The sequence below is a fragment of the Oncorhynchus kisutch genome, unplaced genomic scaffold (assembly GCF_002021735.2).
Source record: "Oncorhynchus kisutch isolate 150728-3 unplaced genomic scaffold, Okis_V2 Okis09a-Okis19a_hom, whole genome shotgun sequence".
NCBI lineage: Eukaryota > Metazoa > Chordata > Actinopteri > Salmoniformes > Salmonidae > Oncorhynchus > Oncorhynchus kisutch.
In genome coordinates, this window is record NW_022261985.1 from 1,953,854 (window position 1) to 1,977,390 (window position 23,537).

Sequence of the window (23,537 nt, forward strand, 5' to 3'; positions counted from 1 at the left end):
TGTGAGCACTGCAGGAAATTAACTTTTAAAACCTCCTGAAAATGATCTCAGCTCCATGGAGAAATGTGTAGAACTGCGGGAAATTGGCTTAAAATGCAAATAATACTGTACACCATCAAGATGAGGGCCTTTTAAATTCATCTGCGCCTACGGGCTGACTGCGCCCGTTGCCACGCCCACCACCTAAGCCCTTTTTTGATCCAGAAAAAACCCTGCGCTAATGTAAAAAGCGCCATAGAAATCAGTCTTGTTTTTGTTTCATTGTGTTAAGTGTTGTACAACATGCAACACTGTGGTATACCTGACACTCTGGGATCTGGCGATACTGCTAGCCATAGATGTGCACGCATGGATAAATAATCCTATTGGTTTATTGTCTTATTTCATTTTCAAGAGATGATCAATACAAGGCTTTGGTTTTAAACACAATTTTTTAATACTCCACTTTTATGCGTTCTGGCCTCCCGAGTGCGCAGAGGTTTAAAACACTGCATTGCTGTGTCGCAGCCGGCCGCGACCAGGAGACCCATGAGGCGGCACACAATTGGCCCAGCGTTGCCCGGGTTAAGGGAGGGTTTGGACGGCCGGGATGTCCTTGTCCCATAGCGCACTAGCGACTCCTTGTGGCAGGCCGGGGGCATGCATGCTGACTTCAGTCGTCAACTGTACGGCGTTTCCTCCGACACATTTGGTGTGGCTGGCTTCAGGGATAAGCGAGCAGTGTGTCAAGTAGCAGAGCGGCTTGGCGGGGTCGTGTTTCGGAGGACGCATGGCTCTCGACCTTCGCCTCTCCAGGGTCCATAGAGGAGTTGCAGCGATGGGACAAGATGAACTACCAATTGGATATCATGAAATTGGGGAGGAAAAAAAGCTTTTAATCATTTTAATCAACAAAAGAAAAAGCTTTTAAGCGTTGTCTGAATATGTTGGCCAACAAAACATTTTTATTGTAATTTGCATGATCTGGTATTTGTAGGATTGTCATATCTCTATGCCTTCATCTCTTGCTGAGGAACATGTCATGTTTACTGTTCTGTATCCCTGAAATGCAACTTCATACTCTGTTTCAATATCATTGCTGAATAGCAAGTTCTCTCTACTCTTCACCAGAATATGTCGGTGTGTCGCACGTTACCGATGGAGGTGTCGCCACAGTTTATTGTAAGCGGCAGATCTACTTCACATTTTATGTTCATTGACTACGACAAATGTTTGTCGAAGGATCACAATCATATTCGTTTTTGTTTGTCGTGGTGTAGAAACACCCTAACTCTGCCTCTCTCTGTCACTTTCCCCCTCTCTTACTCTCTCCATCTCTCTTACGACTTCCTCTCTCCATCTCTCACTTGCTCTCACCCCCCCTCTCCACCTCTTATCTTTTTTCTCTCCCTCTTACCCTCTTCCTTCTATTTCCCTCCCTCTCTCTCCCCCTCCATCCCTCCCTCTCTCTCTTTCTTCCTCCTTCCCCCTCCATCCCTCCTTACTGGCCAGGTTGAGCAGAACTGGGCGACTCTGCAGGGTGGGGAGATGACCATACAGACCACACAGGCGTCCGAGGCCAATCAGGCGGTCGCGTCCCTCGCTGAGGCCGCTGTCGCCGCCTCCCAGGAGATGCAGCAGGGAGCCACCGTCACCATGGCACTTAACGGGTAGGGCGTGTACATTAGGGCACACTGTCACCATGGCATTTAATTGGGTAGGGAGTGTTCATTAGGGCACACTGTCACCATGGCATTTAATTGGGTAGGGAGTGTTCATTAGGGCACACTGTCACCATGGCATTTAATTGGGTAGGGAGTGTTCATTAGGGCACACTGTCACCATAGCACTTAACGGGTAGGGAGTGTTCATTAGGGCACACTGTCACCATGGCACTTAACGGGTAGGGAGTGTTCATTAGGGCACACTGTCACCATGGTACTTAACGGGTAGGGAGTGTTCATTAGGGCACACTGTCACCATGGCACTTAACGGGTAGGGCGTGTTCTAGGGGGTTGGTCTAAAGGGACAAGCAGGGTCATCCAGCCAAGTGAAGAAAATGTACAACTCAACAGCATTGTGGACAATCAGGGTCTGGGAGTCTGGGAGTAGGTGACTATTGAGAGGACCAGCCTTCATAATGACAACACACAGATACCACAGCCATTGGATGACCCATCCATGTTTACTTAAAGGCCTAATGCAGTCAAAAATGTGACCAACTGGGCCTGGCTGCATGACGTAATGCACAACTTCACACGGACCTTCTGATAGGACGAGGCAGAGCCCTGTTGGTCAGGTGACCCGTGGGCTGTGGACCCATTAGCTGAATACTGAGAGTAAAGATACTCACTGGCAAGGACTGCAGGACAGCGGCCTTCCTTTGTCAATACATTTGTTTTACCCAAGAGCTACTGACAGTCCTCAATGTGTATCATTTTAGCTACTGACAGTCCTCAGTGACTGCTGCCATCTCTAACAGGTTTCTCTTGTGAAATAGATTTGATGTCAGTGAGACTAAACTGTATATTTAAATGTTAAATCAAATATAAACTCTGTAACTATGGTATAATGTTGTTACAGAATGTCATTACGTAACACTGTGTCAATCTAAAAACATCCAAACTGAATGAAACCTGCAGAAACATTTTGAGATTGAAATGTGTGCATTGTGCACGTTGTTTACAGAATTACATCTCCTGCTGCACTGCTTGGGGGAGGGGCTCTCTGTGAGCTTAATGCAGGATGCTGGTACAAGGGTGTGGAGTCAGTTTAGCATGTCCCCCAATGATGGTTAAAGGCCCAGCCCAGGGCAGTTAAAGGCCCAGCCCAGCCCAGGGCAGTCAAACTGACGGTTAAAGGCCCAGCCCAGGGCAGTCAAACTGACGGTTAAAGGCCCAGCCCAGGGCAGTCAAACTGATGGTTAAAGGCCCAGCCCAGGGCAGTCAAACTGACGGTTAAAGGCCCAGCCCAGGGCGGTCAAACGGGTGGTTAAAGGCCCAGCCCAGGGCGGTCAAACTGACGGTTAAAGGCCCAGCCCAGGGCGGTCAAACTGGTGGTTAAAGGCCCAGCCCAGGGCGGTCAAACTGGTGGTTAAAGGCCCAGCCCAGGGCAGTCAAACTGACGGTTAAAGGCCCAGCCCAGGGCGGTCAAACTGACGGTTAAAGGCCCAGCCCAGGGCAGTCAAACTGACGGTTAAAGGCCCAGCCCAGGGCGGTCAAACTGGTGGTTAAAGGCCCAGCCCAGGGCGGTCAAACTGGTGGTTAAAGGCCCAGCCTAGGGCAGTCAAACTGACGGTTAAAGGCCCAGCCCAGGGCGGTCAAACTGACGGTTAAAGGCCCAGCCCAGGGCAGTCAAACTGACGGTTAAAGGCCCAGCCCAGGGCAGTCAAACTGGTGGTTAAAGGCCCAGCCCAGGGCAGTCAAACTGGTGGTTAAAGGCCCAGCCCAGGGCAGTCAAACTGACGGTTAAAGGCCCAGCCCAGGGCAGTCAAACTGACGGTTAAAGGCCCAGTCCAGGGCAGTCAAACTGACGGTTAAAGGCCCAGCCCAGGGCAGTCAAACTGACGGTTAAAGGCCCAGCCCAGGGCAGTCAAACTGGTGGTTAAAGGCCCAGCCCAGGGCAGTCAAACTGGTGGTTAAAGGCCCAGCCCAGGGCAGTCAAACTGACGGTTAAAGGCCCAGCCCAGGGCAGTCAAACTGACGGTTAAAGGCCCAGCCCAGGGCGGTCAAACGGGTGGTTAAAGGCCCAGCCCAGGGCGGTCAAACTGGTGGTTAAAGGCCCAGCCCAGGGCAGTCAAACTGGTGGTTAAAGGCCCAGCCCAGGGCAGTCAAACTGACGGTTAAAGGCCCAGCCCAGGGCAGTCAAACTGACGGTTAAAGGCCCAGTCCAGGGCAGTCAAACTGACGGTTAAAGGCCCAGCCCAGGGCGGTCAAACTGACGGTTAAAGGCCCAGCCCAGGGCAGTCAAACTGACGGTTAAAGGCCCAGCCCAGGGCAGTCAAACTGACGGTTAAAGGCCCAGTCCAGGGCAGTCAAACTGACGGTTAAAGGCCCAGCCCAGGGCGGTCAAACTGACGGTTAAAGGCCCAGCCCAGGGCAGTCAAACTGGTGATTTCCTGTGTTTTATGTATTTAAACTGAGGTTGGAATAATACTGTGAAATTGTATAAATGATGATAATGACATTTTAGTGTTAGAGCTGTTTTGAAAACACCGCCTGAAATTTCACCATGCGGTAAATTAGACCAATAAGAAAGAGTTCCAAACATCTGCCAATAACAGCTAGATTAACATTTTCCCCTCCCCACTCAGGCCACTCTGACAGTCCTAGCAAAGTTCTTGCTTGAGAAATTGCCCTTTATTAAGAAGCTATTTTAGTTTAAACCGTTTTAATTGAAAACAATCATGTAAGGTACTTATTTGCTACCCAGAAATGATTTGATATTGAGATAAAAACAGCTGCCGTGGACCTTTTTAAGGACAGTGCTTACATTAGCAATGAGGCATCTTACAGCGTGAATAAAGTGCATCTAGGTGTATTCATATCAGCAAGCGCTGACACAAGGCCCTGGGGTCTGGGCCGTAACAAGGGAGGGCAGGCAACTAGGCTGAAGAGTGTTATTCCCATAGTCTCTAATTGCATAGGTAGTTCTATAACACCTGTGATGTCAGAAAGAGGGGACAGTTGGAGCAGGAAACTAAGGGTCCCATAGGGACATGGGGTCAGCTGCTTTTTCCTCCCATTTCAGTGTTTAATTTTAGTTAATTAATTAGCCGTTACCTTTGTACTCAACTGCCTCGCCTGGTTTCTGGGGGTTTTAAGTGGTTGATAACCAACCTAATCAGCCACTACATTTATTACTCAGGAAACCACTGCTGAATGAGATTGCGCTTTTCACAAAAGTGGGGTAACGGGTGTTTTGTGAGCTAAACAGTAAAACGGCTAAAAACTGGTTTAAAGTCATTTGCTTTTTTGTAACTAAGTGTGAAGATGCTGGCGGTGCACTCGTCAACACCACAGTAGATGCTGGCGGTGCACTCGTCAACACTACGGTAGATGCTGGCGGTGCACTCGTTAACACTACGGTAGATGCTGGCGGTGCACTCGTCAACACTACGGTAGATGCTGGCGGTGCACTCGTCAACACTACGGTAGATGCTGGCGGTGCACTCGTTAACACTACGGTAGATGCTGGCAGTGCACTCGTTAACACTACGGTAGATGCTGGCGGTGCACATGGTAGATGCTGACGGTGCACTCGTTAACACTACGGTAGATGCTGGCGGTGCACACGGTAGATGCTGGCGGTGCACTCGTTAACACTACGGTAGATGCTGACGGTGCACTCATTAACACTACGGTAGATGCTGACGGTGCACTCGTTAACACTACGGTAGATGCTGGCGGTGCACTCGTCAACACCATGGTAGATGCTGGCGGTGCACTCGTTAACACCACTAGATGCTGGCGGTGCACCTGTCGACACCACGGTAGATGCTGGCGGTGAACCTGTCGACACCACGGTAGATGCTGGCGGTGCACTCGTTAACACTACGGTAGATGCTGGCGGTGCACTCGTTAACACTACGGTAGATGCTGACGGTGCACTCGTTAACACTACGGTAGGTGCTGGCGGTGCACCTGTCGACACCACGGTAGATGCTGGCGGTGCACTCGTCGACACTACGGTAGTTTGGAGTAATTTCCTCCAGTGTCTAGGAGTTCCCATTGGGGCTTGTTACAGGAGTCCCCTTCCCTCCCTTATTCCCTCCTGGTTGCCTCATGTGAGCAGTGCGGCACTTTGCCAGAACCTTCCGTCCCTGTTTCCCGACCCCCAGTGCCCACTGAGGAGGGAAAATGTTTTTTTCTCTCTCAAAAAGAGAGCTTTTTATCTTAATGGATGTTCTCATTATGACAGAATAGTAGAAAATGGGATGTCAATTCTGTTCAGTGTGATCTCTAGTTTGTTCTATAAATGTGAGCTGTAAACAGTCATTCTATGAATCATTGTGGATGAAACTCTTGTGTGTTGATTATATTTCCTGTGTCGTTTGGCTGGAAGAGGAGAACTAGAAGTTAGTATCCCTGTTGAGGAATATGTGACAGATTCCCAAAGTAATGTGATTTATCCAATAAATTACTGGGAGTTTATATATAGAGTGTTTGACTATCTTTATTTTTGTAGTTTATTTGCCATTAGTCAGCACCTCCACACAAAATCTTTTGGCTGAAAAGATGCTTTATAATGACCCCCCCCCCCCCCATGTTCTAATGACCCCATCCCCCCCATGTTCTAATGACCTTATTCCTTGTCAGCAGTCCCTGGGGCACTGGGGTCGGTTTGGGGGGGTGTATTGTTTTAAAGAGTGTCCCAATGCAGAGCCAAATATGTGCAATGGTGCGCTGCCTACTCCCCTTCAGATGTTGGGAGTTGGAGTGGGTGTTTGGGTGAGAGTGTTGGGCCTCTGGCACCACCATACAGTCAACTGTAGGCTAATGTTGGGCCTCTGGCACCACCATACAGTCAACTGTGGGCTAATGTTGGGCCTCTGGCACCACCATATAGTCAACTTTAGGCTAATGTTGAGCCTCTGGCACCACCATACAGTCAACTGTAGGCTAATGTTGGGCCTCTGGCACCACCATACAGTCAACTGTAGGCTAATGTTGGGCCTCTGGCACCACCATACTGTCAGGGTTGGGGCTTGGGTTGTTGTCCCCTCTCCCTATAATTGTCATTGTCCACCAGTCTGTCAACGTTGTTTGGATGCGTAGGGGGGGGGACACATAGCCACGCCTTACCTCCTTGCTATCTCTAAGGTGTGTGTGATTGTGTTGCAGTGAGGCTGCGGCCCATGCAGTGGCGACGCTTGCTGAGGCCACCCTACAGGGAGGAGGTCAAATCGTTCTGGCCGGGGAAACGGCGGCTGCTGTAGGGGCACTGACTGGAGTGCAGGATGGCAGCGGTACGTACCACACAACCTCTCAACAACTATTGTCAGGTAATTGACTCACCTGTATAAATCAATGTGAAATACTCTACTGACACTCCTCATACCATTCAAACACACCCCTAACATTACAACGCTCCCCTAACATTACAACGCTCCCCTAACATTACAACGCTCCCCTAACATTACAACGCTCCCCTAGCATTACAACGCTCCCCTAGCATTACAACGCTCCCCTAGCATTACAACGCTCCCCTAGCATTACAACGCTCCCCTAGCATTACAACGCTCCCCTAGCATTACAACGCTCCCCTAACATTACAACGCTCCCCTAGCATTACAACGCTCCCCTAGCATTACAACGCTCCCCTAGCATTACAACGCTCTCCTAGCATTACAACGCTCTCCTAGCATTACAACGCTCCCCTAGCATTACAACGCTCCCCTAGCATTACAACGCTCCCCTAGCATTACAACGCTCCCCTAGCATTACAACGCTCCCCTAGCATTACAACGCTCCCCTAGCATTACAACGCTCCCCTAACATTACAACGCTCCCCTAACATTACAACGCTCCCCTAACATTACAACGCTCCCCTAACATTACAACGCTCCCCTAGCATTACAACGCTCCCCTAGCATTACAACGCTCCCCTAGCATTACAACGCTCCCCTAGCATTACAACGCTCCCCTAACATTACAACGCTCCCCTAGCATTACAACGCTCCCCTAACATTACAACGCTCCCCTAGCATTACAACGCTCCCCTAGCATTACAACGCTCCCCTAACATTACAACGCTCCCCTAACATTACAACGCTCCCCTAGCATTACAACGCTCCCCTAGCATTACAACGCTCCCCTAGCATTACAACGCTCCCCTAGCATTACAACGCTCCCCTAGCATTACAACGCTCTCCTAGCATTACAACGCTCCCCTAACATTACAACGCTCCCCTAGCATTACAACGCTCCCCTAGCATTACAACGCTCCCCTAGCATTACAACGCTCCCCTAACATTACAACGCTCTCCTAACATTACAACGCTCCCCTAGCATTACAACGCTCCCCTAACATTACAACGCTCCCCTAACATTACAACGCTCCCCTAACATTACAACGCTCCCCTAACATTACAACGCTCCCCTAACATTACAACGCTCCCTAACATTACAACGCTCCCCTAACATTACAACGCTCCCCTAACATTACAACGCTCCCCTAACATTACAACGCTCCCCTAACATTACAACGCTCCCCTAACATTACAACGCTCCCCTAGCATTACAACGCTCCCCTAGCATTACAACGCTCCCCTAACATTACAACGCTCCCCTAGCATTACAACGCTCCCCTAGCATTACAACGCTCCCCTAACATTACAACGCTCCCCTAACATTACAACGCTCCCCTAGCATTACAACGCTCCCCTAGCATTACAACGCTCCCCTAGCATTACAACGCTCCCCTAACATTACAACGCTCCCCTAGCATTACAACGCTCCCCTAGCATTACAACGCTCCCCTAGCATTACAACGCTCCCCTAGCATTACAACGCTCCCCTAACATTACAACGCTCCCCTAACATTACAACGCTCCCCTAACATTACAACGCTCCCCTAACATTACAACGCTCCCCTAACATACAACGCTCCCCTAGCATTACAACGCTCCCCTAACATTACAACGCTCCCCTAACATTACAACGCTCTCCTAGCATTACAACGCTCCCCTAGCATTACAACGCTCTCCTAACATTACAACGCTCCCCTAACATTACAACGCTCCCCTAACATTACAACGCTCCCCTAGCATTACAACGCTCCCCTAACATTACAACGCTCCCCTAGCATTACAACGCTCCCCTAACATTACAACGCTCCCCTAGCATTACAACGCTCTCCTAACATTACAACGCTCTCCTAACATTACAACGCTCCCCTAACATTACAACGCTCTCCTAACATTACAACGCTCCCCTAGCATTACAACGCTCTCCTAACATTACAACGCTCCCCTAACATTACAACGCTCCCCTAGCATTACAACGCTCCCCTAACATTACAACGCTCCCCTAACATTACAACGCACCCCTAACATAAAATAATAATAATGCTTTCAGGAACTCACACTGACACCCCCCCTTTCTAGCTCTGACTTTGCTGATAACTACTTCATTGATGGAAAATGTACTTACTGTGATATGTGGTTGTCTCACCTAGCTATCTGAAGATAAATGCAACAGTAAGTTGCACTGGATAAGTGTAGGTGTAGGTTTTCAACAAGGCTGTAGGTTTTCAACAAGGCTGTAGGTTTTCAACAAGGCTGTAGGTTTTCAACAAGGCTGTAGGTTTTCAACAAGGCTGTAGGTTTTCAACAAGGCTGTAGGTTTTCAACAAGGCTGTAGGTTTTCAACAAGGCTGTAGGTTTTCAACAAGGCTGTAGGTTTTCAACAAGGCTGTAGGTTTCCATGTGCATTTAACAAGGGAGTTGGTATGACTGGATATTTGGTCCTGTACTTTAGTTGTGGAGTTTCTTGTCTTCTGCTTTTACCCCAGAAGGGAAGATCCACATAAAAGGACTTGATGAGTTTCATTCTTGCGTTGTGGCAACACCGGGACACATTAGTGAAGGTGTTCTTTTTACCAACAGCATTTCCTCCATTGAGTCTGGTCTTCCAAGTTACACAGTGTCAGTATCACACCTGGGTTCCAGTACTATTTACTGTATTTCAATTACTTTCAAATACATTTCAAAACAAGAAAATAAGTATTTCAAATACTGAAATAGGCATGTATTTAAAGCCAGGTCTGGTCAGTATGTGAGGGAATCGGACAGGAGCTGCCAGTGAGCTTCTCTATTCTAGTCCACTCTGTGTTGATGCAACAGATAGTGGGCAGGAGAGACCCGTGTGAGTATGTCCACCACTCTATTAATCCCTACTGTGTCTCTACAACTCTGCTGCAGACCGTTCATACTGTAGATGCACATTTACAATATATACTGATTAGTTATTTAAATTATTTCAGGTCGTATGATACCAGCTCTCATCAGCTGATGGTTACATCATGATCTCAGCAGCAGCTTTTATCCACGTAACATTCCACCACCATCATTCCAGAAACTCCCATCCCTCAACCTAACTCCCATCCCTCAACCTAACTCCCATCCCTCAACCTAACTCCCATCCCTCAACCTAACTCCCATCCCTCAACCTAACTCCCATCCCTCAACCTAACTCCCATCCCTCAACCTAACTCCCATCCCTCAACCTAACTCCCATCCCTCAACCTAACTCCCATCCCTCAACCTAACTCCCATCCCTCAACCTAACTCCCATCCCTCAACCTAACTCCCATCCCTCAACCTAACTCCCATCCCTCAACCTAACTCCCATCCCTCAACCTAACTCCCATCCCTCAACCCCTCCCTCTCTGCCTTCAGGGCTGGTTTCCTGTCTCTTCACGTCAGTCCCCTGTCCTACAGTGGGCCATGCCCCTGCTGGTGACAATCCCTACCCCCCCCCCCCCCAGGCACGGGGGCGTTGTCATCTCCCTGAAGTGCTCTTGCTAAAGAGGCTTTGATCCACTCCATTATCAGTCTATAGTCTAATCACTGGGCCAGCTGTCAGCGCCCTGGGACCGGACAGCAACCGGCCTCATGGTGACACACACACTGTCCCCTCCTCTACCACTGCCCACAGGCTGCATTGGGAAGAAGGCCACTAGCAAAGGCGTGTCTTTAAACACCCAAAGCTGATTAGCAAGCATTACAACTACATTTAAAGAAATGGACATCAGGAAGCCTTCTTCCCCCCCCCCCCCCCCCCCCCCCCACAATGTGCCTGCCCATCAGTTTACAGTCACTGCATTGCATTGCAGTGAGAATCTAATGCTTTTCTCCTAAGTGAAGTTAACGCTGTCCCTATTGGGTGTGGTATGTTTCACAGGAGTGACAGACCGACGAAAAACATGTTCTGATTTGGACATGCATCATACTGTCATTTACAAAATGGCTACCCTTTTTAAGACTGTTGGGTTGTCACTAGTTAACACAGCCACAACGTCGTAATTATGGCAAAACCCCGCCCCTTTCTACAATTTATCCTCTTAAAATCTGATTTGAAACCTAACTTTAACCACACTGCTAACCCTAACTTTAAGACCAAAAAGTCCATTTTGACTTTGTGGCTGTGTTATCTAGTGGAAACCCAGCCACTCTGTTTCATGAATGGACAGGGAGGGAGGCAGCAGAACTGAGGAGCCTGAGTCTAGGAAAAGGCATTGTGGGATAGCTGGAGCCCCTTCCATGCCCCATCATTCTACAAGTGGGTCATTTTAGCCAGTTGGTAGAAGCCACAGCTCTAAACCTCCCTCCCTTGTAGCTTCTGCTGTTAGGCTGCATCACAAATGGCACCCTATCCCCAATATAGTTCACTACTTTTGTCCAAAGCGGTCACAAGTAGTGCACTGTATAGGGAATAGAATGCCATTTGGAGCTCATCCTTTAGTCTGTTAGCTAGCAGCAGGCCCCACTCAGCTAACAACCAGCCCCTTCACCTGTTGGCCCAGTGCTGCTCCTCTCCTGAGCCTGTTGACCTTTACCTAATCACCGTAATGGAGGAGTGGAGGGGCTACTGTTTGAAGTGCTGCCTGATTGGCTAGCTTTGTCCCTAGCACACATACACACTCGTCGACCATGGCCCTCAATGTCACAGTAAGTGAAGTGTGAGAGGCTTGGCCTGGTACTTGACTCAGTAAGCACCGGGCTCTCTCTCTCTCTCTCTCTCTCTCTCTGAATGCCAGGCTACCTGCCGCATATTGACAACATGTAAACTATATTTAGTCTCCAAATGTTTATTGAAAACATAATTACATTTGCACAATAAGCGCTTGTCTCTCAAATACATTGTTAGTTGTTGGTCAGCTAGCTAGCAAATTGTGCCATATTAGCATTGACTTGAAATCAGTCAAGACATGGTAGACTTACTATGCCAGACTGCCCCCCCCCCCCCCCCCCGTTGTAAGCCCTGCTACTATACAATCATCACAGCCAGTCGATCAACTCAACTTGATTCTGTCACATAGCTGGACCAAGGGGGCTTGTTAGACTACTACAGAGGGGGACCTGGGGCCTCATTTAGAGAGAGCATATACGCGCAGATTGATCATACGAGTCGACCAAATGGATTTACTTGGCATTACATTTAGTGATTTTATAAATGAAACATAATTGAGACTTTATTAATGTGACTGTAGACTGACACTGTTTAAATGTAGTTTCTCACGTTACATTTTAACACTAAAATGTGGTGTTTAAACTAATCACATGTTCTAAAGGAGCGGCCTGGATCCTTTAGTGGATCCAGTGGATAAGGTAAAGAGGTGTGGGTTATCATATTGCTGATCACATTTATGCATCAATTTCAAAATGCCAGCATTAGTTATCATTATGCCGGTGTATCACTGAAATGTGGAATGACCCTGAGCATCCGCCCGCCCGCCACCATACCCAGCTATGACCTCCTTCCCCTAGGCTGTGACAGCTTGTGGGGCTGGGCAGAGACCCACGTGACTGCAGTAGTAATCCCCAGGCATAGTCTCTCTCACACACACACTTACACACAGCTGGGCAGGGAGGAGAGGCAGGCAGGCTCAATTGGACCATTGTTCTGCAATGCAGCCTCTCTAAAATGGCTGCCTAAAGCGGTTTGACTCTAGCATGGCTCTCTCTCAGGCCCTAACCCCACCTTAAAGACCCTCATGGGCCAAGGCACTTCACAGCAGAACTAAAATGGCCAATCGTCATTTGTCCATTTCATCAGCCCCTTTGTCAATACTGCATTGTATGTGTGGCCAAAATATAGAATAGCATAGAAAAATGGATTGTCCTCTCATTCTGGGAAATTAATATTTCACTTCACAATTACATGTATAACATCAGACAAGAAAATATGGAATATAAATGTTTATTAGGATCCCCATTAGTTGACGCCATGATGTCAGCTAGTCTTCCTTGGGGTCTGACACATAACTAAAAATACATTTTCAAACAATTACAATTAATGACATTAAACATTGTAGAGGTCCTGGGCTGGCATGGTTACTACACGTGGTCTTCGGGTTGTGAGGCTGGTTGAGCGTACTGCATTAAACAACCTCTTTTGTATCGTCTGAGAACCCTAAAGATTGAAAAGCTGCAGCAGCCATCCCCCTCTTCAAAGGGGGAAACACTCTAGACCCAAACTGCTACAGACATATATCTATCCTACCCTGCCTTTCTAAGGTCTTCGAAAGCCAAGTTAACAAACAGATCACCGACCACTTCGAATCCCACCGTACCTTCTCCGCTATGCAATCTGGCTTCCGAGCTGGTCATGGGTGCACCTCAGCCACGCTCAAGGTCCTAAACAATATCATAACCGCCATCGATAAAAGACAATACCTAGCAGCCGTCTTAATCAACCTGGCCAAGGCTTTCGACTCTGTCAGTCACCACATTCTTATCGGCAGACTTAACAGCCTTGGGTTCTCAAATGACTGCCTCGCGTGGTTCACCAACTACTTCTCTGATAGAGTTCAGTGTGTCAAATTGGAGGGCCTGTTGTTCAGACCTCTGTCCGTCTCTATGGGGGTGCCACAGGATTCAGTTCTCGAGCCGACTCTTTTCTCTGTATACATCAATAATGTCGCTCTTGCTGCTGGTGATTCTCTGATCCACCTCTACGCAGACGACACCATTCTGTATACTTCTGGCCCTTCTTTGGACACTGTGTTAACAAACCTCCAGATGAGCTTCAACGCCATACAACTCTCCTTCCGTGGCCTCCAACTGCTCTTAAATACAAGTAAAACTAAATGCATGCTCTTCAACCGATCGCTGCCCGCACCCACCTGCCCGTCCAGCATCACTACTCTGGACGGTTATGACCTAGAATACATGGACAACTACAAGTACCTAGGTGTCTTGTTAGACTGTAAACTTTCCTTACAGACTCATATTAAGCATCTCCAATCTAGAATCGGCTTCCTATTTCGCAAAAAAGCATCCTTCACTCATGCTGCCAAACATACCCTCGTAAAACTGACTATCTTACCGATCCTTGACTTCGGCAATGTCATTTACAAAATGGCCTCCAACACTCTACTCAACAAATTGGATGCAGTCTATCACAGTGCCATCCGTTTTGTCACCAAAGCCCCATATACTACCCACCACTGTGACCTGTATGCTCTCGTTGGCTGGCCCTCGCTTCATATTCGTCACCAATCCCACTGGCTCCAGGTCATCTATAAGTCTTTGCTAGGTAAAGCCCCGCCTTATCTCAGCTCACTGGTCACCATAGCAGCACCCACCCATAGCACGCGCACCAGCAGGTATATTTCACTGGTCAACTCCTACTTTGGCCGTGTTTCCTTCCAGTTCTCTGCTGCTAATGACTGGAACGAATTGCAAAAATTGCTGAAGCTGGAGTCTTCTATCTCCCTCACTAACTTTAAGCATCAGCTGTCAGTGCAGCTTCCCGATCACTGCACCTGTACATAGCCCATCTGTAAATAGCCCACCCAACTACCTCATTCCCATATTGTTATTTATTTTTTGCTCCTTTGCACCCCAGTATCTCTACGTGCAGAAGATGAATGTGTAAATCTATCACTCCAGTGTTTAATTGCTAAATTGTAATTATTTTGCCAATATGGCCTATTTATTGCCTTACCTCCCTAATCTTACTACATTTGCACATCATGTATATAGACTTTTCTATAGTGTTATTGACTGTATGTTTGTTAATTCCATGTGTAACTCTGTTTGTGTCGCACTGCTTTGCTTTATTCTTGGCCAGGTCGCAGTTGTAAATGAGAACTTGTTCTCAACTGGCCGACCTGGTTAAATTAAGGTGTTCTCAACTGGCCTACCTGGTTAAATAAAGGTGTTCTCAACTAGCCTACCTGGTTAAATTAAGGTGTTCTCAACTGGCCGACCTGGTTAAATTAAGGTGTTCTCAACTGGCCGACCTGGTTAAATTAAGGTGTTCTCAACTGGCCGACCTGGTTAAATAAAGGTGTTCTCAACTGGCCGACCTGGTTAAATAAAGGTGTTCTCAACTGGCCGACCTGGTTAAATTAAGGTGTTCTCAACTAGCCTACCTGGTTAAATTAAGGTGTTCTCAACTGGCCTACCTGGTTAAATTAAGGTGTTCTCAACTGGCCGACCTGGTTAAATTAAGGTGTTCTCAACTGGCCGACCTGGTTAAATTAAGGTGTTCTCAACTGGCCGACCTGGTTAAATTAAGGTGTTCTCAACTGGCCTACCTGGTTAAATAAAGGTGTTCTCAACTAGCCTACCTGGTTAAATTAAGGTGTTCTCAACTGGCCTACCTGGTTAAATTAAGGTGTTCTCAACTGGCCGACCTGGTTAAATTAAGGTGTTCTCAACTGGCCTACCTGGTTAAATAAAGGTGTTCTCAACTAGCCGACCTGGTTAAATTAAGGTGTTCTCAACTGGCCGACCTGGTTAAATTAAGGTGTTCTCAACTGGCCTACCTGGTTAAATTAAGGTGTTCTCAACTAGCCTACCTGGTTAAATTAAGGTGTTCTCAACTGGCCTACCTGGTTAAATTAAGGTGTTCTCAACTGGCCGACCTGGTTAAATTAAGGTGTTCTCAACTGGCCTACCTGGTTAAATTAAGGTGTTCTCAACTGGCCGACCTGGTTAAATAAATAGAATAAAAAGACATTTAGGTCGATGGAGAACAGAAGAAAAGGCTACTTTATACTCTTTAAACATGTCTAAGCCTGTATCCCCCGTCTCTCTCTCCAGGCCTGGTGCAGATCCCAGTCAGCATGTACCAGACGGTGGTTACCAGCCTAGCCCAGGGGAACCGGCCCGTACAAGTGGCCATGGCGCCTGTGGCCACACGCATCGACAACACGGTCACACTGGACGGCCAGGCGGTAGAGGTAGTGACTCTGGAGCAGTGACACTGAATCCTCCCTTGGCAGGTGTGTTCCACTGGAACAAAGTCCCAAAATGGCCACCGCCGGGAGCTGAGGGAGGGATAGTCCGTTTTCACCATAGAGATAGATAGAGGGCTCATCTTTGTATCTATGCCATTATAGCATCTGACAGCATGGGCAGTGCCATTGAGGCCATCTCCATTTCTGAATTAGTCCGTTTTCCTCTTCACGATTGACTGATCCCTCCTGATAACCCGGTTTGACATTACTCTGTCAGTGGAGGATCAGCCCATGAAATTGGAAGTCCCCCCCCCCGTTTGACTACATTAAAATGGTGGAAGCCCTAAATGGCACTGCCCATGCTAATACAGCCTTTTGGCCAGTAGAGGCCTCTATCATTCTCTATGGTTTCCACATGCTGCGCTCTGTACAATGTAAAAATATATATTTTTAATGTACATCTGCAGGGGAATATAAAGTGACGGATTTATCAATGCATTGTTTACTATGTGTGTGTGTGTGTGTGTATATAGTAGATGTGTTTTTTTGTTTGAATGTCCTTTTTTAGCTTTGATGTTGAGCATTGTGTGACATGGGTTAGAGAGTATTTAGTATTTATTTCTGCACACCTTAACATTTACTTAAAGAATAACCAAAAAGCCAAGGGGGACGCCACCAATTCACCTTTCATTCTGAACCTATATCACAGTCCCATTGATGACGTTTTGGTACTATGTCTATGTGAGTGTTATTCCATGTTTGTTATAGAATGCGGTTACCAAATCACAATCACTCTCTGCTCTGTTGTCATGGACTTCATATGCAATCAGGTTGTGCCAAAACCCAGGAACCTTTCCACTAATTCCACCCCCTGCTATATTAGTCAATGTTCTTCTTGTACCCTGGATGTCTACGAAGCATCCCAATTATCAACTGTCCCCTGTAAGAACCTTCACTGCCTAGAATGATTCCAATGAAACATTACTTCTGAAATATGTTACCTGTTGTTGTGTGGTTTATTGTACTGTAGTCCACTCCACACACACACTGGGATTTGTGAAGACTCAGGATTTACTAGTACAGTATTTTTTTGATGACCTGTCTAGGCAGCCATTTTGACTCCAGAGAATATCACAACTGGTGTCTCCAATGCATGTGTAGCTGTCCCTTGAGTCTTTTTTTATTTTTTAAAAACAAAAACGCTCCTTTTGATGTCAGTGGTAGGAACGTATTCTAAATCATTTTATAAATTGGGGGGGGCCGTACTGTATACTACAGAGCATTCAATGATTTTTCTATTTGTACAGAATACGTGTGCATTTGTCTGTTCTGATATGATGGTATGAATAAATTCAGCTCACTACAGAGAATCCTCTCCGTAGAATTAATGATTTAGGAAATACATTAGGTGACTGAATTACACCAAGCATGCAGTCCATGTGATCGCCCAATAAAGTGACTACTGTTCACCGGTCACACTAGCCAGTGTCATCATTGAACTCTGAAGGTGAAATACTTCCTTTTCCAAACCCCTACTATTGTTCTTCACATCATACACTATATTGGTCGTTGTTGGTCCATGCCCCTCTTCTTCTACATGGTTTATCGATGTAGTTACCCTGCCATGAGAACTCCATGACCTCTATACACTCCACTGTCATCCCCCTACCCGCCACACACACTCCGAGCCTGTCGTGACGGACGGTCAGGGTCCTGGTTACATCATAAGCTGTATAGCACTGTGCAGCCCTCCCCGTGGTTAAAGCCTGGGATTTGCTAGCTGGGTCCTTCTGTTGCGGAGTGGGAGAGAGAGAGACGTTGGTTCGGGCCCTAATCCGTCAGGCGTCAACGCACATCTCATTCTGCCTCCCAGATTACAGCAGAGGAAGCAGGTTACAACCTCATGGATGGAAAGATACACCATGTTCTGTTGTTTCCTGCTTTGCTCTCTTCTCTGTATTGAAGCGCTTGTTTATGAAACATTTTAAGGAGACAATTTTGAGAGGATGTCTAAATGATGTGGGTGGGGGATGTTGTGGGTTAGAGGGCAGCTGGCCACGGGTGGTAGGAGCGTGACATGTGTGCATCACCCTGTAGCACCAGATTAAAAAAGCCTCATTGAATGCTTCCTGGGAAACAGGCCTTGCCCTCTCTCACGAAAATATCCACCTACACAGGGAATTTAAAGCCACATTCGTTCTTACCTCGTCTCTCACGACAGACTGCTACATAAATGAATGGACTCTAATGGAATAGCCGGCCAGCGCAGACACCAGATTTGGTTCTGTGGGTCGAGATTTGATTCCTACCACCCCTGTTGTTGTTTTGTCCATCCAAACATATTCCTGGGATTTATAGAATGAAGTATCCACTACAAAATAGGAATTAACAAAGTAGCAGGAAGTAACCACTAAGTGCACATAGTAACTCAACATGAGCAGCAGTGTACGCGCCCTGACATACACCTAACACCTCTCAGCACCCTGCATCCCAAACAGCACCTTATTCCCTATAGTGGATGTGCCCTGGTCAAAAGTAATGCACTATAATAGGGAGCCATTTAGGACACAGACTTCATGTTAACTGTTTCATCTCCAGTGTCTGATGAAGGCAGGCTGAGTGATGGAAGGTTCTGTGGTAAGCCGGTCAGTCAGTGAGGTGGGTGCTGGTGATGTAATCAGCTAATGGTGGCAGCAGATGGATCCATGCGGATGCCTGTCGGGGGGCTCGGTGATGCGGTGAGGTGTGTGACCTGACCTGTAAAGGCTGAAGAGCAGGGGGCATCTGTGGTGACAAATCACCTGTCCACCAATCCTAACTGCTCTACATGCCCCCGGAAACCAAGGTATTTTTCATAAGGACACACCGTAATAAAGTGATTTGCAACGGAAGGCAAAAACTTGCATTACTTATTGGATTCAGATAGTACCTCCCTGTTTTACTCTGTTTCTGACTGTTTTTTTGCCTTTTCGTGACAACTGAACACGACCCAGTTATGTTTCAGCACTAAGCTACTCTGTCCAAGGGAATACCACTCAGGACAATACACTGCAGTCAAGCCTCGGAATATCAATAGCATATCATTTTATTACATATGACATCATTGGCTGTGTGTGCTGGTACTCAGTTGTACACAGTACCTACACAGTACCTACACACACAGTAGTAGTAGTAGGAGGCGTATTGATATTGATTCTCTCTGGCTGAGCCAGCTCCATTCTTGTTGCCTGGAGTCGTGCAGACTCTGGGGCAGGCCTTTAATCTCCACTAATCGTTTCTTAATACTCCAGCACAGGGGATAATCTCCACTCCCTCCCCTCGTCCCAGCACCAGCCTTAGGAGATGAGGGGGTGGGGCTGATAGGGGAGGGGGAGAGGGGGTGGGGCTGATAGGAGAGGGGGAGGGGCTGATAGGAGAGGGGGTGGGGCTGATAGGAGAGGGGGAGGGGCTGATAGGAGATGGGGAGAGGGGGTGGGGCTGATAGGAGAGGGGGTGGGGCTGATAGGAGATGGGGAGAGGGGGTGGGGCTGATAGGAGATGGGGAGAGGGGGTGGGGCTGATAGAAGACAGGGGAGAGGGGGTGAGGCTGATAGAAGATGTGGGAGAGGGGATGGGGAGAGGGGGTGAGGCTGATAGGAGAGGGGGAGAGGGGGTGGGACTGATAGGAGAGGGGGAGAGGGGTGGGGCTGATAGGAGAGGGGGAGAGGGGGTCGGCTGATAGGAGAGGGGGAGAGGTGGTGGGGCTGATAGGAGAGGGGGTGGGGCTGATAGGAGATGGGGAGAAGGGGTGGGGCTGATAGGAGAGGGGGTAGGGCTGATAGGAGATGGGGAGAGGGGGTGCGGCTGATGGGAGATGGGGGGAGGGGGTGGGGCTGATAGGAGATGGGCAAAGGGGGTGGGTTGATAGGAGATGGGGGAGAGGGGGTGGGGCTGATAGGAGATGGGCAGAGGGGGTGGGGCTGATAGGAGATGGGGGAGAGGGGGTGGAGCTGATAGGAGATGGGGGAGAAGGGGAGGGGCTGATTGGTCTATAGGGGGAGAAGGGAAGGGGCTGAACAAGACTCCACTGTCCACACTTCTACACACACACAATGTGTTGGATGAACCAGGGGATAATTCTGAATTATATCAACATTTACTATCAGTATACTAAGTGCTCTACTCTGTCACATAGTGGGTTATAACTATGATAGTTAGCATATGCTCTACCTGTTTCATCATAGATTAGGCTAAATATTTAAATGGAAGGCATATTTTGCTTCACATACAGCTGTATAAACCTTTAATTGGGTTGAATTAATCGCACCAACGTGTAACACATTTGATCTCTTCTCTAACCTCTCCTTCAGATCACCCAAAGATATTGACAGCCAATCAGCATGTGCTGATGCTGCATCCTCTAGTCTCCCCTCACACCCCAATAATGGCCTCCACACCTTCCAGAGAAACACTACCAACTCACACCACCTCTGTTACCCTCCCTCCGGCCCAGACACTGGTGTAAGAACGATGGGTCCTAATCTCATTTCACTAATGCCCCTGGGTGCATTAGAGGAGTACAGGCACGGCTGTCTCTGCCCTCAGCCCAACTCTCCCAACCTAACCCTGAGCACCACTCATCACGCCTCTGAGGGAGAGAGAGAGACAGAGAAAGAGAACAACAGAGCGAGAGAGACACAGAGAGAGAGAGAGAGACAGAGAAAGAGATAGAGAGACGAAGATTGAGAAGGGCCGAGGGAGCCGGGGTGAGGGGCTGGGGGTAGAGAGAGAGACAGAGATAGAGAGAAAGAGAAACAGTGAGAGAGAGAGAGAAACAGAGAGAGAAAGGGGGCTGAAAAATGTGGTGTAACCTGAGAGGTGCAGCCCATCTGGAGAAGGCCCCTGCATTGATGATGGCTTTCCCACAATGCACTATACTACAGCAGAGAAGATCGTTACAGGAGTCTGAGACAATGGGCTAGTCTTTTGAATAAGTTTATTATTTGCATGAGAGAGATTTTCTATGGAGAAAAAAAATGTCAAAGCTAGAATGTCAACAGGTGCACTTACATTACAGAGTCAGGACTGGGTTTCACAAGTCACAATCATCACATTATCAAGAGATAAAAATGAATTTTCCTTAATAATGTACATGTCGCCCATGCATGTTAAGTTTGGCAATATGAGACTAGAATAGAGTCAAGTGAATCTGAATCTGTTTGTCAAGCAGAAAACAGGTTGCACCACTCACCAGAGATTTGTCTATCGAGGCATACTGGCTGTCTATTGAGGGTTACTGGCTGTCTATTGAGGCTTACTGGCTGTCTATTGAGGCTTACTGGCTGTCTATCGAGACTTACTGGCTGTCTATCGAGGCTTACTGGCTGTCTATCGAGGCTTACTGGCTGTCTATTGAGGCTTACTGGCTGTCTATCGAGGCTTACTGGCTGTCTATTGAGGCTTACTGGCTGTCTATTGAGGCTTACTGGCTGTCTATTGAGGCTTACTGGCTGTCTATCGAGGCACACTGGCTGTCTATCTAGGCATATTAACTGTCTATTAAGGCATACTGGCTGTCTATCGAGGCATACTGACTGTCTATCGAGTCTTACTGACTGTCTATCGAGTCTTACTGGCTGTCTATCTAGGCATACTAACTGTCTATCGAGGTGTACTGGCTGTCTATCGAGGCGTACTGGCTTACTATTGAGGCGTACTGGCTGTCTATCGAGGCATACTGGCTGTCTATCGAGGCATGCTGACTGTCTATCGAGGCTTACTGGCTGTCTATCTAGGCATATTAACTGTCTATCGAGGCATACTGGCTGTCTACTGAGGCATATTGGCTGTCTATCGAGGCTTACTGGCTGTCTATCTAGGCATATTAACTGTCTATCGAGGCATACTGGCTGTCTATCGAGGCATACTGGCTGTCTATCGAGGCTTACTGGCTGTCTATCGAGGCATACTGGCTGTCTATCGAGGCTTACTGGCTGTCTATCGAGGCTTACTGGCTGTCTATCGAGGCATACTGGCTGTCTATCGAGGCATACTGGCTTACTATTGAGGCGTACTGGCTGTCTATCGAGGCATACTGGCTGTCTATCGAGGCATGCTGACTGTCTATCGAGGCTTACTGGCTGTCTATCTAGGCATATTAACTGTCTATCGAGGCATACTGGCTGTCTACTGAGGCATATTAACTGTCTATCGAGGCATACTGGCTGTCTATCGAGGCATACTGGCTGTCTATCGAGGCTTACTGGCTGTCTATCGAGGCATACTGGCTGTCTATCGAGGCATGCTGACTGTCTATCGAGGCTTACTGGCTGTCTATCTAGGCATATTAACTGTCTATCGAGGCATACTGGCTGTCTACTGAGGCATATTGGCTGTCTATCGAGGCATACTGGCTGTCTATCGAGGCATACTGGCTGTCTATCGAGGCTTACTGGCTGTCTATCGAGGCATACTGGCTGTCTATCGAGGCTTACTGGCTGTCTATCGAGGCTTACTGGCTGTCTATCGAGGCATACTGGCTGTCTATCGAGGCATACTGGCTGTCTATCGAGGCTTACTGGCTGTCTATCGAGACATACTGGCTGTCTATCGAGGCATACTGGCTGTCTATCGAGGCTTACTGGCTGTCTATCGAGGCTTACTGGCTGTCTATCGAGGCTTACTGGCTGTCTCTCAACCACAATCTTACCACTTCCCTTATTTTTACATTTGAATGGCTTTCCAACACAAAAGCTAAAACCACCGCTGTGCAGGTCAAATGACAGCGTGCGCACAGAACAGACATAGCCCCCGGCTGAATGAGTGACGATACAAATCATATAAGCCGAAGCTGAAGTGTATAGCAAGGATTTATGCAAAAGCAGATGAAGGGTTTTAACCCCCCCCCCCCCCCCCCCCCCCCCCCCCCCCCCCCCAATCCCCCTGTCACCTACACTAGCAGATACCCTGACCCTGATCTACCCTGACCCTGAGCAGAGCACTGCAGTAGCTTTCTGGCTACGGGCTTCTCTAACAACCAAAGTCATTCTCTCTCTGAGAATACAGACTCCTACTCTCTCACTCTTTTCTCAAGCAGGTTGGGACGGGAGGGAAAAAGAGGTGCATTGAAAGAGGAGGGTAAGATGACACCACACAGTTTGCTAATTCTGTCTGGGACTCCAGAGAGGGAGGCATGGCCCCCTGTTGGCTGGCCATGGGCAGAACAGACAGGGGGCTCATTATACAGACTTGGGAACTGGACTTGCATTCTATTCAACGCTGATGGAGCTATAGCCTGGCACTAGATCTGTTTGTGCTGTCTTGCCATCTTATGGTTGTTTGGCATGACAAGGGCCATTGGGGTTGGCAAAACAGCACAAGCTGATATGGGACCAGGCTAGTAAGGCATGACAAATAACATTCTCTATTCAAAAGCTATTTTTTACTAAACTACTCAAGAAAAGTCTGGGTACATTACATATACAGTCACGTCCCACGGAGGAGAGACCAGATCTTGTCACATTTCCTGACTGATATTCCTGTAGCTGGAACACAAACTCTCTTTTCCTCTGAGACTGTTGTCTGTATGGTTGGTTCAATATAGTTCTGAGACTGTTGTCTGTATGGTTGGTTCAATGTAGCTCTGAGACTGTTGTCTGTATGGTTGG

The 23,537-nt window shown here is 47.9% G+C and overlaps 1 protein-coding gene across 1 annotated transcript in view; it reads left to right on the forward strand.

Moving 5' to 3' along the window:
* Nucleotides 1-17,365, forward strand: part of LOC116360560 (nuclear respiratory factor 1) — a 32,102-nt gene extending 14,737 nt beyond the window's left edge. The window contains 4 exon segments of the mRNA XM_031815357.1: nucleotides 1,111-1,161; nucleotides 1,492-1,649; nucleotides 6,822-6,946; nucleotides 15,755-17,365. Coding sequence (XP_031671217.1) covers nucleotides 1,111-1,161; nucleotides 1,492-1,649; nucleotides 6,822-6,946; nucleotides 15,755-15,915 — 495 coding nt within the window. The 3' untranslated portion in view covers nucleotides 15,916-17,365.
* The last annotated feature ends 6,172 nt before the right edge of the window (nucleotides 17,366-23,537 follow it).